Source organism: Salarias fasciatus, chromosome 15, assembly GCF_902148845.1.
Source record: "Salarias fasciatus chromosome 15, fSalaFa1.1, whole genome shotgun sequence".
Classification (NCBI taxonomy): domain Eukaryota; kingdom Metazoa; phylum Chordata; class Actinopteri; order Blenniiformes; family Blenniidae; genus Salarias; species Salarias fasciatus.
The window spans coordinates 15,923,998-15,938,051 of NC_043759.1; the positions used below are offsets into that span (position 1 = coordinate 15,923,998).

The following is a 14,054-nucleotide window of genomic DNA, read 5'->3' on the forward strand; positions in this document are numbered from 1 at the left end:
AGGGAAGAAATATAATAAAATACTGATAATTTCTGTAATTTTTTCATCAAATTGTGAGCAAATATTCATATCACTGGTTTGATATTTAGGTCCATCAGACGTGGTATTTTGTGCTGGATCTCAAGCCAGAAATCAAATGAATCTTTGAGGGGACTTAGTATGTAGGAAAGTGTTTCTGGCAGGACCACCGGCCGTTTGTTTGGAACAAACAGAGGAGGCATTAGGTAGTTAGCATGAGCAGTCTGTGCATATTTGTGCTGCTTCACCCATTTAGCTGCGTAAACAAGCTGTTTTCAAAGTTTGACAAGGGTATTAACTCTGCCTCGCTCCCTCTCTGTGCTGATTTTTTTTTTTTTCCTGAATTCAAACACAGTTTAGTGTTATAAGATTAAAGCAGTAGAAGAAGGCGGTCTTAAAGCAGGAAGATTCATTAGCCATCGATAAAAGCATAATGTAAGGGCAGGTTGGATGTGTTTCTTACATTAAAGCATCTGTTAGTGTCTGATAAGGATGCGTCAATAACATTAAGTCGGTCAATATAGAAACAGCCATCAAACAGGGTTCAGCTCGCACTATCGCCGCTCCCCCAGGACTCTCTGTTGTGGTCCTTCCTCCCCTTTAAAGTGCACTCAAATCTACAATAAAACCATCAATGTACGTTCACATAAATCCAGCCATCACCATTGAGTCTGTCACCCAGGGGTCCTTGTTGGAAGACGCCCGTCTTTACTCCACTGTGACAAAAACCTCATTTCAAATTGAAAAGAGGCCGCTGTGTTGCCTCAGCATGTGGAAACGCAATGTGAGGAAGGGATTAGACATCTAATGCACTCAAGAAAAGGTGGCAAAAAATAACAGTGGTGGCACACACAAAGAACCCACCGCCACACATCCACACACACACACACACACACACACACACACACACACACACACACACAGCTCAGCGACACACCGTGGGGAAAGCAGAGGGACGGCAGAAGAAATGAGAAGGAGGAAGAGACAGAGGTGCAGAGAGCGGGGACTGGGGCAGAACAAAGGCAGTCGTCACAAAAAAAGGAAGAGAGGCAGGGTGGAAAAGTTACGGAAGGAGAGAGAGAGAGAGAGAGAGACGGCGGTATTGTGAGCCGCAGTCACCCAGAGGCTTTTTCCTCCTCACCAAAATGATCTGACACTGCCTTCCATCCCGTCTCTGCTAGGAAAACTGTAACAGCCATAATATGTCCCATAAATCACATGTGTCACATTTCACTGGGCTTTTTTTTTCAGCTCTCGTCATTTCATTCTCCAGCGAGGAGAGAACATTTGCACAATTCTCAATGCAGCAACTTAGTTTCATCACCCGGGGTGTGATGCAAGACGCCGACGACAGGAATACGGCGCTCCGCAAAAGTTCTGTGTTTCTAAATATGGCGCGGATGGAGGACTGCTACGCTTCCCACTTCAAATTATACTCAATGAAGCGGACAAACAAAATCAAAACATCATTTTTTTTGTCACTGCGATTTGCTTTTGAAATATACCTAGCGGAGCTTACAGTGGGCAGTAAGCACAGCTTTTTCAGGTAATGGACTGTTTTCTGTATCTACAGCATCTCGCTTCTGTTCTCTTGTGGAATTCAGATGAGCATTTCTCAAGGTGGTGTTGAGATCAAGGCTCTGTGGGAGCCTCCCGGCTGTTTCGGGGTTTTAAATTGTTTTGTTTTTTTTTCTCGCAGGAGACCGTATCTTTAGAGGTCTTCATCCTGCACAAAAACTGGGACCAATTATCTTTTTTCAGCAGTGGTTCTCCACCTGGGGGGCCCGGAGCGTTGCCTGCTCCGATGTTTTCAAAATCTGCTTTGTAATTGTCAACAAAACATGTAATAAAGAACTTTTTGGAATCGAGAGTCAACCTGGGTAACTGTCCAGGATTTAGAATGTTGGAATAAGTGTGTGTTTGTGCCAAGTTTTGACTTCTCACCGGTGTTTTAACAAATCATATCGTCTCCTCAAAAAACCGCCATGGAGGCTGGTCTTTAAAAGCGGCTCACCTGGTACTTCTGGTTCCAGAGCCGTTCCAGTGCCGCTGCCCATGCTCAGCTGGGATCGGCTCCAGACACCCTATAACCTTGGATTTTATAAAGCAGCACAGCAGATGGGAGCATATTTGCCTAAATAGATACTGTACGCCATATGACTTTGTTATCAACATTTTTCAATTGTTAGCGAGCCGACTTTTGTCTGTGCAATTATGGCCCTTTGATTTTCAGCTCTGGAAATGTACAGACATTTCCCTCCAGTGTTTGTTTGCGACACGAGCCAGAGAAACTCATTTTGGCAGCCAGCAGCACACCCCAACCCCTCTATGATTTAATTGTTAGATAAATCACTGTTTATCTATAGTTTTTCTAAAGTACTTTTTTATTTTTTTTATTTTTTACAACAGAAGCAGTGACTCTAATACTTATACTGACTGTGCAGTGAAGCAGCACAAACGCGTACGAACTAAGGATTGAAATGAATAATTACCTCCTACTTCTATCAAATCATCAAACCCCATGGGTCTGCATGTGAACTGAGGGCAGAGTGACTGCAGCTCCAAGAAAACAAAGAGCCTCCCTCTCTCCTGCTGACACTGTGACTCTGACGCTGATGGCAGTGCTGCCGGGACGTGTGTTTGTTGGAGTGCATATCTTTACGTGTGAGTGTGTGTGAGTGTGTGGGTGTGTGGGCGTGCGTGTTCTTGTTGCACTGTGCCTGGCAGCTGCGGCCCAGTGATGCATGGTGAATAACAGGTCAGTGCTAATCTCATTAGGGCTAATCAGATGTATATGATATGTATAAACAGCGGAGTTCTGCTGTACACAGGCAGCCACAGTACACGTCCATCACCAGCCGGGGAGCATTGTGTGGGTTTTGTGTAGGGAATTCTGGGAAGAGGACAGCTGACAGTGGGGGGGGGGGGGGGGGGGGGGGTGGGGGGGGGGGGGGGGGGGGGGGGGGGGTGAGAAAAGAAAGGAAGATGCCGTTTTTCAGGGTGCTACATTATCAGAAAAATTATGGAATTATGCACAGGTAGTGAGCTGGGCTGCATGCTGATGGGGAGGGGATGAATATATTTGTATAAACACACACACGCAGAGAGATCTGAAGACATCAGCGAGCTGAGCAGGGTTTGCAGTTAAATGAGGAAACTGAATGAGACTACAACAGATGATGCGTGCCTCTGGGATGCTTGCGAGTCGATGTTTTATCGCTCTGTCTCTGTGCGATGATGCCTTTGAGTGTCTGATGTCTGTGCAAACATCTTGCTTATTATTTGATGCGTTGCCTGGAATTTGCATGTTTGTGAAAGAGGGACATGCAGTAAAGACATCAGGTGCGAAGGAGACGCAAGTTGTTGCATGAAGGAATTGTCATGCTTCGATACAGACGTGGAGGTTGGATTTCAGGAGTCTGTGAGGGTGTGAGAAAAGATGGCGAGGAGTTAGAAGGACAAGGGAACAGAGGTTTGGGGCATCTTCTCTGAAACACTTTCCCCTCTCTGTCAGAGTGTCCCGAGGGTTCAGGATTGGTTCCACTTAAAGCACTTAAAACGCCCCACAGGACCTGAGCCTGGCTCTGTAATAAATATCAAGATCGCTCTTGGATTGTTTTTAAATTGAATGCAATCCACCACAGCTGTGAGCCATCATTTCATTGTCTCCCCCCCCCCCCCCCTCTTGATCTACCCTTCCGCTCGATGCCAGCCTGTTTTTGTTTTCAACATAAAGGGATTTTCAGGACTTGCTTTGCTCCAAAACAGCAAAAAGATCTTTGCCTTATAAATGATTTGAGCCTGCAAATAGTAGATGTATCAAAGCCATGAAGTGTTAAGAAAAGCAAAACGATATTTCCAAAAATGGGTGTTGAATCAGAAAAGGAGCTAAAAAGAATAACATGAATCTTTCAAAGAGGGTGATGCAGACATGGGCGGATTATCTCGCCATTAGAGTGCAAACACAGCGGCATCCACTCCTGTGTGTATATTGTATCCCATCCAATAGTCTGTTCTCAAATAAACGAATGCCTCATGTAGGCTTATCGGTCTTTTTCTGACCAACTGCCACCGCTAATGTCTCCCAAATCAAAACTCCTCGCACTGCTGCTGAAGCACGAAACTGTCCCTGTATGAAATCGTACTGAGCTCATTCAGAGTCTTTGCAAACGTATCTGCATAGACATGAAGCATCGTAATTGTGCTTCCTCCATATACATAAATCATTTACCAGTGCCGTCCACAGTTAGTTTCCAATCTCATAATTTATTGCAGTTTTAAGTTGATTGTCCTCAGCCGTGCTCAGCGAAATGTTTATTTTAGCAATTAATTTAACACCACATTCTGATTTAATTGCCTTATCTAATTGATGATGTGAAAACTGGTGCGATAAAGAAGCGAACCTGCAGAGACACATAGAGAATTATGCTCGCAGCTCGGTGTTCAGCTGCCCTGTGTACTCCTGCATTGCTTTGATTCAGTTTTATCACTCCTTTAGTCTCATTTTTGGCCGCAGCAGGTGACTCATCTCTGCAAAAAGCTGCAACTCCGAATGACTGACGGTATCGCTCCAAAACTGCTGGGCGTCTAAAATGCAACCATTTGTAAAAATGCACATCACACCAAATCGAATTCTATATGTTTCTTTGGGATCCAAGCTACATTTTTTATGGATTTTTTTGTTCATGAATCTGTGGAATTCGAACTGGCGTGCTGCCTGGAGAATATCCCAGATTTGAGTCTTTGGGGAGCTTTTGATGCAGATTCTGCATGTTCCAGCTGTGCTGTGTGGGATTTCTCAGGATACTTCATTTGAGATTGATTCGCGACTCCAAACTGCCTGTAGGTGTGAGAGTATGCGACTCTCTGTCTCTTTGCGTTTATCCTGTATTGGACTGGTGACACGGTGTAACTTCGCCCATAGTTAGCTGGACTGGCTCCAACGCCTGCAGCCAGGACCGAATAAAGAAAACTGTAGTTGGTGTTCTTAGTGCATGTTTTTTTTTCCCCCTCTCAACGGAGCACATTTGTGGCAAGAAAATTCACTTGTTTGACCTCGGGCTGATGTATTTTGTTGTAAAATTCGAGTTAAAGCTTGTTGCATGTTGCAAAAAGTGCAAAGCAGTTCAACAAAGACACTTCATTTCTCTGATGTGCAAGTTCATCTGTGCCGTGTTTTTAAAATGAACCATCAGCTGGCATAATGAAGGTCATGCTGAAAAACATCCAGTTGTGTTTCAAGAATTGTTTTTAAAAAATACAGAGTGAAGTGAAAAATAAAACTTCCAAATCTGACTCTTTTTTTTTTTTAAGCAAGTTGTCCAATTATATTCCCAGAGGGACTTTTTTTTTTTTTAACAGAATATATTTATAGCCATAACGATTAAATGGAAAATGCTGCACAGTGTTGTTTGACCCACAGGAATAAAGAGTTTACAGAGAGCAGCCTCGGAATGTCATATTGATTTATTTTTGAAAGAAAAAGTCAAGTTTCTTGGTGAAAAGTTAAAAGGTCGCAACCAAACTGAAATGAAGATATTTCTGCAAAGTGTATCAGGAGCAAGTAGTCAAAGCAGAATGTTATTTGAGTTGGAGAATTTTTTTATTTTTTAATAATTGCAAAACTTTTTTGGTTCAATAAAATAAATCAAAACCGTATCACGTGCTTTGGAAATGGAAAGCAGAGCGTGAATCTTCTTTTTAGAACCATTCTTTGTTCACATTTTGATATTTGTCAAACAATAGACCAGGCAATAAAACAGCAACGCGACGAGCAGTTCCTTCAGTTTTAGAAAATATCGACTGTGCGAGCCTCCTCTCTGTTCATGAAAAAAGATTAGTGGATTGTTAGATTCTCTTTTCTAAATGTGTTTGTCACGGCAGACTCATACGCACACTGCTGGCGTAGCAAGAGCCGGTATCACCCGAGCTGCTCCCGTTCCCGGGGACGCAAAGGGGATGAAAGAGCGCAGAGATGGATCTCCTCTTCTCTGATCTGCTGCTGCTGCTTTCGACATCAACAGTCACAAACACTTTAAGCTGAGGAGAACTGAGGGACAGGCTGAAATTCTGCCCAGCGCAGCAGCCACACATCCCTCTGCTGTCCTCGGCTGACGGCGGGTGAAGGCAGGATCGCAAGTGCATCGCAGGGCTGTGACGTGCACCCACGTTCACACCTGCAGACAACTTAGAAACACCAATTAACCTCTTACAAGTGTTTTTATGATGTTGGGGAAAACCAGAGTTCCAGGTGAAAAAAAAGTCCCCAAAATCTCAAACTGAGGACAGTCTGTCAGGTGAGAGTTCCAACCACGACACCTCGGTGCGCCCCTCCACCCTCTCTTTCTATCTTTAATTTCCTCTTCCCTTCGATGCAAAATGAATGTCTTTAATTGGCCTGTCACAGTTATTAATGCTGGAATAAATTGCAGATTGCACGTGCGTTTGCTCCTTCTGGATTTCTCGTCTCTCCTACACAGATGAAGTGGATGCTTCAGTGCACCTATAGAGAGAACATACAGATATGAACTGATAGGAACTAAACAGCCGCTCAGCGCGTTCCCTCTGGCAGCCAGCGCATCCACAAAAACCCCCACAGCCGCAGATACTATGCGGTCTCAAAGTCCTTTTTCATACTCCCTCGCAGGTTGGTCATCCAGGACTTGTCAAATAAGATCACCACAGTGTACCTCAGCCTGTGTGGGACCATGGAAAAGAGGATCTGAGCTTAGCTGTAATGTGTTGACCTGGGTGAACGTGGATTGTCTCAAACTGTGTGGACAGGCAGCATGAAGAGAATCCATGTGTGCCAACTGGAGCGGTAAAGATAAATCTCAGCGTGGCAGTGTGAGAAATTTCAGCTTCGGTACAAACTCCCTTTGATGACTTACTACCAGAGCCGTATGGATATCCACTATAGGTGTTTTTCTCAGCTTTGCAGCAGACGGCCCAGCGAGCCTCCTGCGCTCTGCACTGGGGCATGTTATTCTGAAGTCAGACTGCCAGTCGGAGTGGTCCCTTCTTCGCTGGTGCCTGTTTTGCATTTCCTCTCTCTGGGGAACAGGCACACCCATCAGGAGCCATTAGTCTTCACACTGACAGGCCGGCCTTCCACTGCGAAACTCTCCCTGGCAGAGCTTTCTGATTGCCTGAGACGGTAGCCGGGTATTTTTACTAACAGGCTGAGACACTGTTGAATTTGTGTGGGGCATTTTCTGCAGGCAAATGTCCCCAAATCATGATTTTGAGATGTTTCCTGTCTTTCTCCTCAGGTGAATGAGATGTGTGAAAGGTCATGCAGACGAACAGGTCTTGTTAAGATGTTTGATGATCCTGCCTTCCTCCTTGCAGACGGATGCAGCGCTGATGTATGATGCCGTGCATGTGGTGGCGGTGGCAGTGCAGCAGTCGCAGCAGATCACCGTCAGCTCTCTGCAGTGTAATCGCCACAAGCCGTGGCGCTTTGGAGGGCGTTTCATAAATCTCATCAAAGAGGTAAACTGCAGTCCAAGACACCGGAGGTCTCCATGTCTTCACCTCTGACCTTTGCACTCTGCAGCTTTGTCATTGGGCTCATTAAATGTAGACTATTGTACTTCTTTAATTTGATTTGACCACATGTGAAGAGTCTGTTTTATAGCGTAAATATCATGGTGCATATTCTAAAAAAAATTATGCATTATGTTTCTTCAACATGTTTTTGCCTCATCTGTCCTCTCTCAGTAATCTTTCTGAAAATGGATTATAAATGACTGCCATATTATTTACAGTAACTACATATGATGTTTCTTGCTGTTTCCTTAATATTTCCTCCATGCATATCTCCGCCCATGTTAGTATCAAAGCCTCTGTGTGCCTCTTTAACTCCAGTCTGGGTCGGCCATTTGCTTTGTTCTACAAAGCTCTTTCATTCTGTGGATGGTATCATTGCAGGTAATTTTCAGAATGAGCCATTGTAGCGCGTGGTGCCTCCTGCCCTTCTCCTGTCTGCTATCGCTCGCCATGCCCGTCTGTTCCTCCAATGGCTTTGAAGTGAAACTTCAAGCACAATGAACCACATGCATAATGAACTCTTACCTGTCAAGCCCGCTTCCATCCCCGACGCTTTATTGTCTCTCGTTATGTTGTTGGGATAGACAGTGAAGACGGAGCCAGAAAGAATTCATAATTGGAAAAGAGAAAGTTTTATGGTTCGAGGTTGGATTGATATTATTAGGAAAGACAATGCCTTAAAGTTATTTGGATGACTTCAGTGAGAGTTGAGGAGTCTGAGTTTCTGATGCACCGTCTTTCTGTCTTCAGGCTCACTGGGACGGTTTGACGGGGCGGGTTCTCTTTAACAAGACCAACGGGCTGAGGACAGACTTTGACCTGGATGTCATCAGCCTGAAGGAGGAGGGGCTGGAAAAGGTGTGTCAACAGTTTAAATGAATGTTAGCGTTTCATTTCCTGCGTGTAAGACGAAAAGATAAAATCCCGAATTGCTTCAACAGATCGGAACGTGGGATCCTCCTAGCGGTCTGAATATGACAGAGACTCACAAAAGCAAGACATCTAACATCACCGACTCTCTGGCTAATAAGTCCCTGCGTGTATCCACCATCCTGGTAGAGACATGCATCATGAAAACACACACAGCTCAAACGCCGTCAACAAATATACATGGAAGTCTTGTAAAACAAAAGACGCCTCGCGGGAAATCTTTATCTGCGCTTGTTTGGCTTGTGCAGGAGGAGCCGTATGTGATGTTCAAGAAGTCAGATAAGCCTCTGTACGGCAACGATCGCTTTGAAGGGTACTGCATCGACCTGCTGCGGGAGCTGTCCTCCATCCTGGGCTTCCGTTACGAGGTGCGTCTGGTGGAGGATGGGAAGTACGGCGCGCTGGATGAAGGCTCGGGTCAATGGAACGGCATGGTGCGGGAGCTCATGGACCACGTGAGTCAACAGTCACAGCACAAGTTACAGCAGAATGAATGAATATCTGAAATATAGAGGCATTCTTCCATGGTTTTTTTTTTGTTTTGTTTTCTTTTGGAAAAAAGTAAAAGAGAGGTCACTCATTCTTGTTGTGTTTGGGCTAATGTAAAATTATAAGTAAAGGCTCAAAATTAAAGAGAACGAAAATGAGAGGCGGTATAATCTTCTTTTTTTTCCTTCAGTCCTCTTCATCTTTCGTGTCTGCCCTTGCATATTTAGCTGAAGAGCCGATCTCTCCCAGAAGTGTCCTGTCATTCATTATCAGGACGAAAAGAGGGGTATTTTTTTTCTGCAGCTCATCTATAAAAGTGCATTTACACTTTGGCATTTTCTGTCTGAGAGTGCAGAGCAGGCAGTCTCGGCATGTTGGTTGGGGACAGCGCAATGGATTATGGGATTTTATTCCTAAATTTAGCAAAGTCATACTTAGCGGTTGTGAATTTCTGTTATTTGATCATCCAGTGTTATCTTTCCTGTCTGCTCCGGCATGTTTGGTGTTAACTTGTGTGACACCGTGAGAGACGGGAGGGCTATGGTAAACCAGACCCGTCTGTTCTCTCTGCAGCTTCAAGTTCACCCCGAGGAAATTGGAATTTCCTGCTATCCTCACTTAATCAGCTCTGTAAAATTAAATCCCTGAGACAGATACAGACTTAAAACTTGATAGGGAATTTTATAAACTTTCTCCAGACTCAGATTTACGACCGAAAAGGAGGATATGTTTGGGTAAAAGAGGACGTATGGTAATGCTGTTATAATATGTATCTATTTGCTTTGCTCATTTTCTAAGTATTCATAGGAGGGTATAGATGTGCCTGCGCTCCACACTGCATTAGCATATATCATCCTTCTGTCGTTGCCACTTTTAGTCTAATGGATGCTTCCCACCACATGGATGCTACAGAGGCTTTGAAATCATTCTCTAAAAGTCTTCAGCATGTAGAAAATGCACATAACCACCATGGGCATTTACATGGGACTGCTAGCCCACAAAGAACGGAGCGCCAGTCAGATAATCTGAGAAACTTTTATCAGAAGCCAACAAACGCGATAGCAGCACCATTACTTAAGTTCTATCTTCCAGGGATTATGCAAAATACTTCAGAGGAAGTTCTGAGCTGTACAGAAAAAGATAATGTTATGTTCACCAGAGACACAAGGTTAATTCGACACAGATTAATTTAATCCCGAGATGGTGGGCCCAGTGCCTCACCTTTGACACCACATAAGAAGGATCAGACGTATGACCTATAATTTCTCAAACTCAAACCCCCGCCTGAAGGTGTGGCTGAAATGACGACCCCAGCTATTTCCTCCCTCGTGTCTCGTGTCTTCCCCCTGCTCCTTACTGAAAACACCAGATGTTGACAGAAATCAGGCATTAATCGTCTGAAAACCAATCACAGCCCCACATTTCGGTTGACGATGCTCCCGTTATTTCATTGCAGAAAGCCGACCTTGCAGTGGCTCCTCTGGCCATCACCTACGTCAGGGAGAAGGTCATCGACTTCTCTAAGCCCTTCATGACTCTGGGGATAAGTATCCTGTACCGCAAGCCCAACGGCACCAACCCCGGGGTCTTCTCCTTCCTCAACCCCCTCTCGCCCGATATTTGGATGTATATTCTGCTGGCTTGCTTGGGTGTCAGTTGTGTGCTCTTTGTCATAGCCAGGTAACATGTCAACCCCAACTTCTTCCCTTTTCCCTCTTCTGTTCCGCTGCTTCTTTTTTTTTTTCTGTCCCCTACCTGCTTGCTTGCTTTCACTAACACACAGCAGTTGCTTTGCTCAGACCTGCAAGATGCAGCGTGTCCTTTTACATAGATGACCTCTGCAGAAAACATGCAAGTTAAAGGACCGTACTAGTAGTTTAACATTTTCAGGGGGAAAAAAAAAAAAAAAACATTGTTTCTGCTCTATTATCACTATTAAGCAGCTTTGCTGGAGACAGTAAAGGGCATTAAAAGGTTTGCTCTGATCTCATTACAGTGAATGACTAAAACACAGAAAGAGACTAATGCGTTGCTTCTAAAATTAGCTCGCAATATCTCCGGCATATTTGCCCAAGCATCAGCAACTGTAAAACCAGCTGCTAGTTCCCCCACCTAATCAGCTGTAAGAGATGTATGCGTACACTGCTGGCAATGCACAAGTACAATTCTTACAGCATCTTAACGATCTTTTTTTTTCCCTAAGACTCCTACTGCATGACCGATTCAACGCGGTGTGCGTCAACCCCAGCCTTCCTCTTCTCACTCGACCAGAGGAGGTTTGGGTTTGACGCACATTCCGTCAAATGTTACTGGCGAAATGATCACACGAGAAGGAAAGCGGCAACTGTCACCTAAGTTAGTTCAGAATATGCAGAGAGTACCCGTAGCGCTTTGTTTCCACGATTGGTCAGGGTAAGTGATCAGCATGCGGTTAAACTGATATCCTTCCGGTTGGCCTTGGTACTTGATTCGATTATGACGGTCTTGTTTTGTGTGCATGCACCGTGCCTGTTCTCCCACACCACGGCGATAAATAGTGCTTGTCGTCACACATTGGGAAAAAAAGACGCCAAAGTTTGAATCTGGAGTTTACTGTTTACTGCGGTTTGCTGAGCTGGTTCCCACATAATTGCAGTATTGATTGCACAGCCGCAGATTGATTGGTCAATCCCCATCGTGAATAGTATATTAATATCTTTAATCCCCTATAAATAGAGTGCTTATAGTAAGCTTATGAAGTCCCAGTTCTGCACAATAAAACACTAAACACCTCAATCTCTCCAGGGTTTCACATCTTTGAACCGCTTCCCACCCACACACATCAATTCTTTTTTTGTCTGACTGAATAAACTATCTCATTTCAAGATCCAGAGAAATACATTTCACTCTGTTTCCATCCCGGCTCTCTTTGTGGTTAAATTGATTTTTCTCTTTATTAGCAGAAATAAATGGCATTCAGTCAGATCAGACAACATTTCCAAGGTTGAGAGCGTCCACCTGTCAATAATAATGGATTTAAATTGCATTATTGCATGTTAATGTGACTCATAGAGTTTACTGGTTGAAATTTATTCCTAGGTTAAGCTCTGAATGAATTTGTTTTTAAGTCTCTGTTGAACAGGTAGGTATCTTTCAAACAGACTGTGGTTTCATGGAGCGTGATTCAGCTGCAGGTAAACAGTGATAGATTTAAATTCAGCAGAATTTGGGAAAATGATGGTGATGAACAACACTTCTGATTTACAACAAGGAGTTTGATTAAATTAATACTTTTCTTATACATAAAACAGTGTAAAATGGTGTTATTTAGTTCTGACTTACAGAAATATGAAAATAAATATGTCCAAAATCATTCCTCAACAACATCTTTGCGATGCAGCTTTCAGTTTCCAAGTCGTTTAGTGAGTGCCCTATGAATTGTTGAGTCTGAGCCTCGTCCTTTTGCCTGAGAGAAGAAAGGCAACAGATCTATAAAGCTCGGCAAAGTAATTGAATCCAACAGGCAGTTAATGGAGGATGCGTGTTTTGTGTTTCTGTGGCGGCGGGCAGACGAAGGGGAGGAGGCACACGGGTTGTTGGGGGGGGGGGGGGGGGGGGGGGGGGGGGGGGGGGTGGCGGGCCGCCCTCTCAGAATTCTGCCCGCAATTCGACATGTCCCCTGCGCCCGATGTGAGGAGGTGACCTTACGTCTGCATGTTCCACATCCCCTTCCTCCTGGTGATCGGTGTGCAGAACACGGCCTGCAGGAATACAGGCCGGCTGCAGGCAAAGGTCACGCTGATGAGCCATTAGACCCGGCGCAGACAGAATACACATGTAGACGCTGCGAGGGGAAAGCACAATCCGATCGAGTGCGCGCTGTATGGATTCACACCCACGGACCTACGTTACCTACTGCATGCGTCTGCTGTCGCCGGCAATTGTCGTCACCCTGCGGCAGCTTATTCTACGTTAAGGTCTGTAAACAACGGCGCAAATAAATCATCGTCGAAGATGTTTGACTTTGAGATGGATTCGATTGAGCCAGTGCACATACGCAGATGCTGCCGCAGACAAATATACACCCACGTGGCCATCAAGGCATATGAGAATACCTTCATGCGCCAGAGGCTCGGTACACACATGCACGGAGACATATATGAAAAGCGTAAAAGCACACACGAACACGCACTGCGTTCGGCACGGCTCCACTGGGCCATTGTGCTGCTTCCGTCGCCTGTGGATCCGAGGAGACAGAGCTCATTGACATTCCAGTAAATCAGGCATCTTGATGGCGTTGACAAGCAGAATTATAGTGTGTCATCACAGCCGTGTCCAGGCGGATGATTCTCAGGGGGAACCGAATAGAAAAGAGCTGTAAAGGAAGCGCAACCTGACAAAAACGTTGCCGCGTTTATGACGCCTGTAAAATAAGACTGTTAATCGGTTAATTAGGCCGTCGCAACGAGGAAGAGAGACCAAACGGCATTGCTGCAAAATGGTTTGCCGTAGTCATGCGGTCCCTGTGTTCAGTGTTGCTGCAGTGAAACAGTTCGTGTAGCTATATTTAGGTTTTCTGGTTGGGGTTTCAATTATGGTCAGGAATGGATAAGCTGCTTGGCGATAAATGTCCCCACAAGGATAGTCCTTCATACATGTGTATGTGTGCCTGCTCAGCTGACAAATGGCATTACATTCCAACACCGTCTAAACCCTTTAAGTCTCTGCCCATAGGCTTATTAGCATGCAGTATGTTGGGAAAACGCTCCTCGCCAAGCCTTACCTGACGGGCCCCCTCAACTCTGCATAAGCAGTGTTTCTTCCATCGCCCTCTCCAGCACAAACTCAATCAGTTCCTGATGCTTAACGCTAACCCAATCACCCTGTGCTAATGCCGTGCCACTTTTGCTTAGGATAATAAATGAGAAATGTCCACAACTGACCCGAAGACACTGACAATCAGCCGAAGGAGACGGCAGGTGGAAGCGGGGTAAAAAGAAGAGGTTCACAGGGGGAGCCGAGGCAATCAGGGGGGAGAACGGGCGGGTGGGTTGTTTGTCGTGGGATTAGTACGGGATGAGCAAACC

At 45.0% G+C, this 14,054-nt stretch overlaps 1 protein-coding gene across 2 annotated transcripts in view; it reads left to right on the forward strand.

The window, feature by feature from the left end:
• The window catches only part of LOC115401394 (glutamate receptor ionotropic, kainate 2-like), a 65,218-nt gene that overhangs the window by 41,289 nt on the left and 9,875 nt on the right, over positions 1-14,054 (forward strand). For both annotated transcript variants that reach the window (XM_030109545.1, XM_030109546.1), the window contains exons 7-11: positions 7,369-7,512; positions 8,320-8,427; positions 8,511-8,624; positions 8,748-8,954; positions 10,445-10,668. In XM_030109545.1, coding sequence (XP_029965405.1) covers positions 7,369-7,512; positions 8,320-8,427; positions 8,511-8,624; positions 8,748-8,954; positions 10,445-10,668 — 797 coding nt within the window. The remainder of the gene's footprint in view (positions 1-7,368; positions 7,513-8,319; positions 8,428-8,510; positions 8,625-8,747; positions 8,955-10,444; positions 10,669-14,054) is intronic.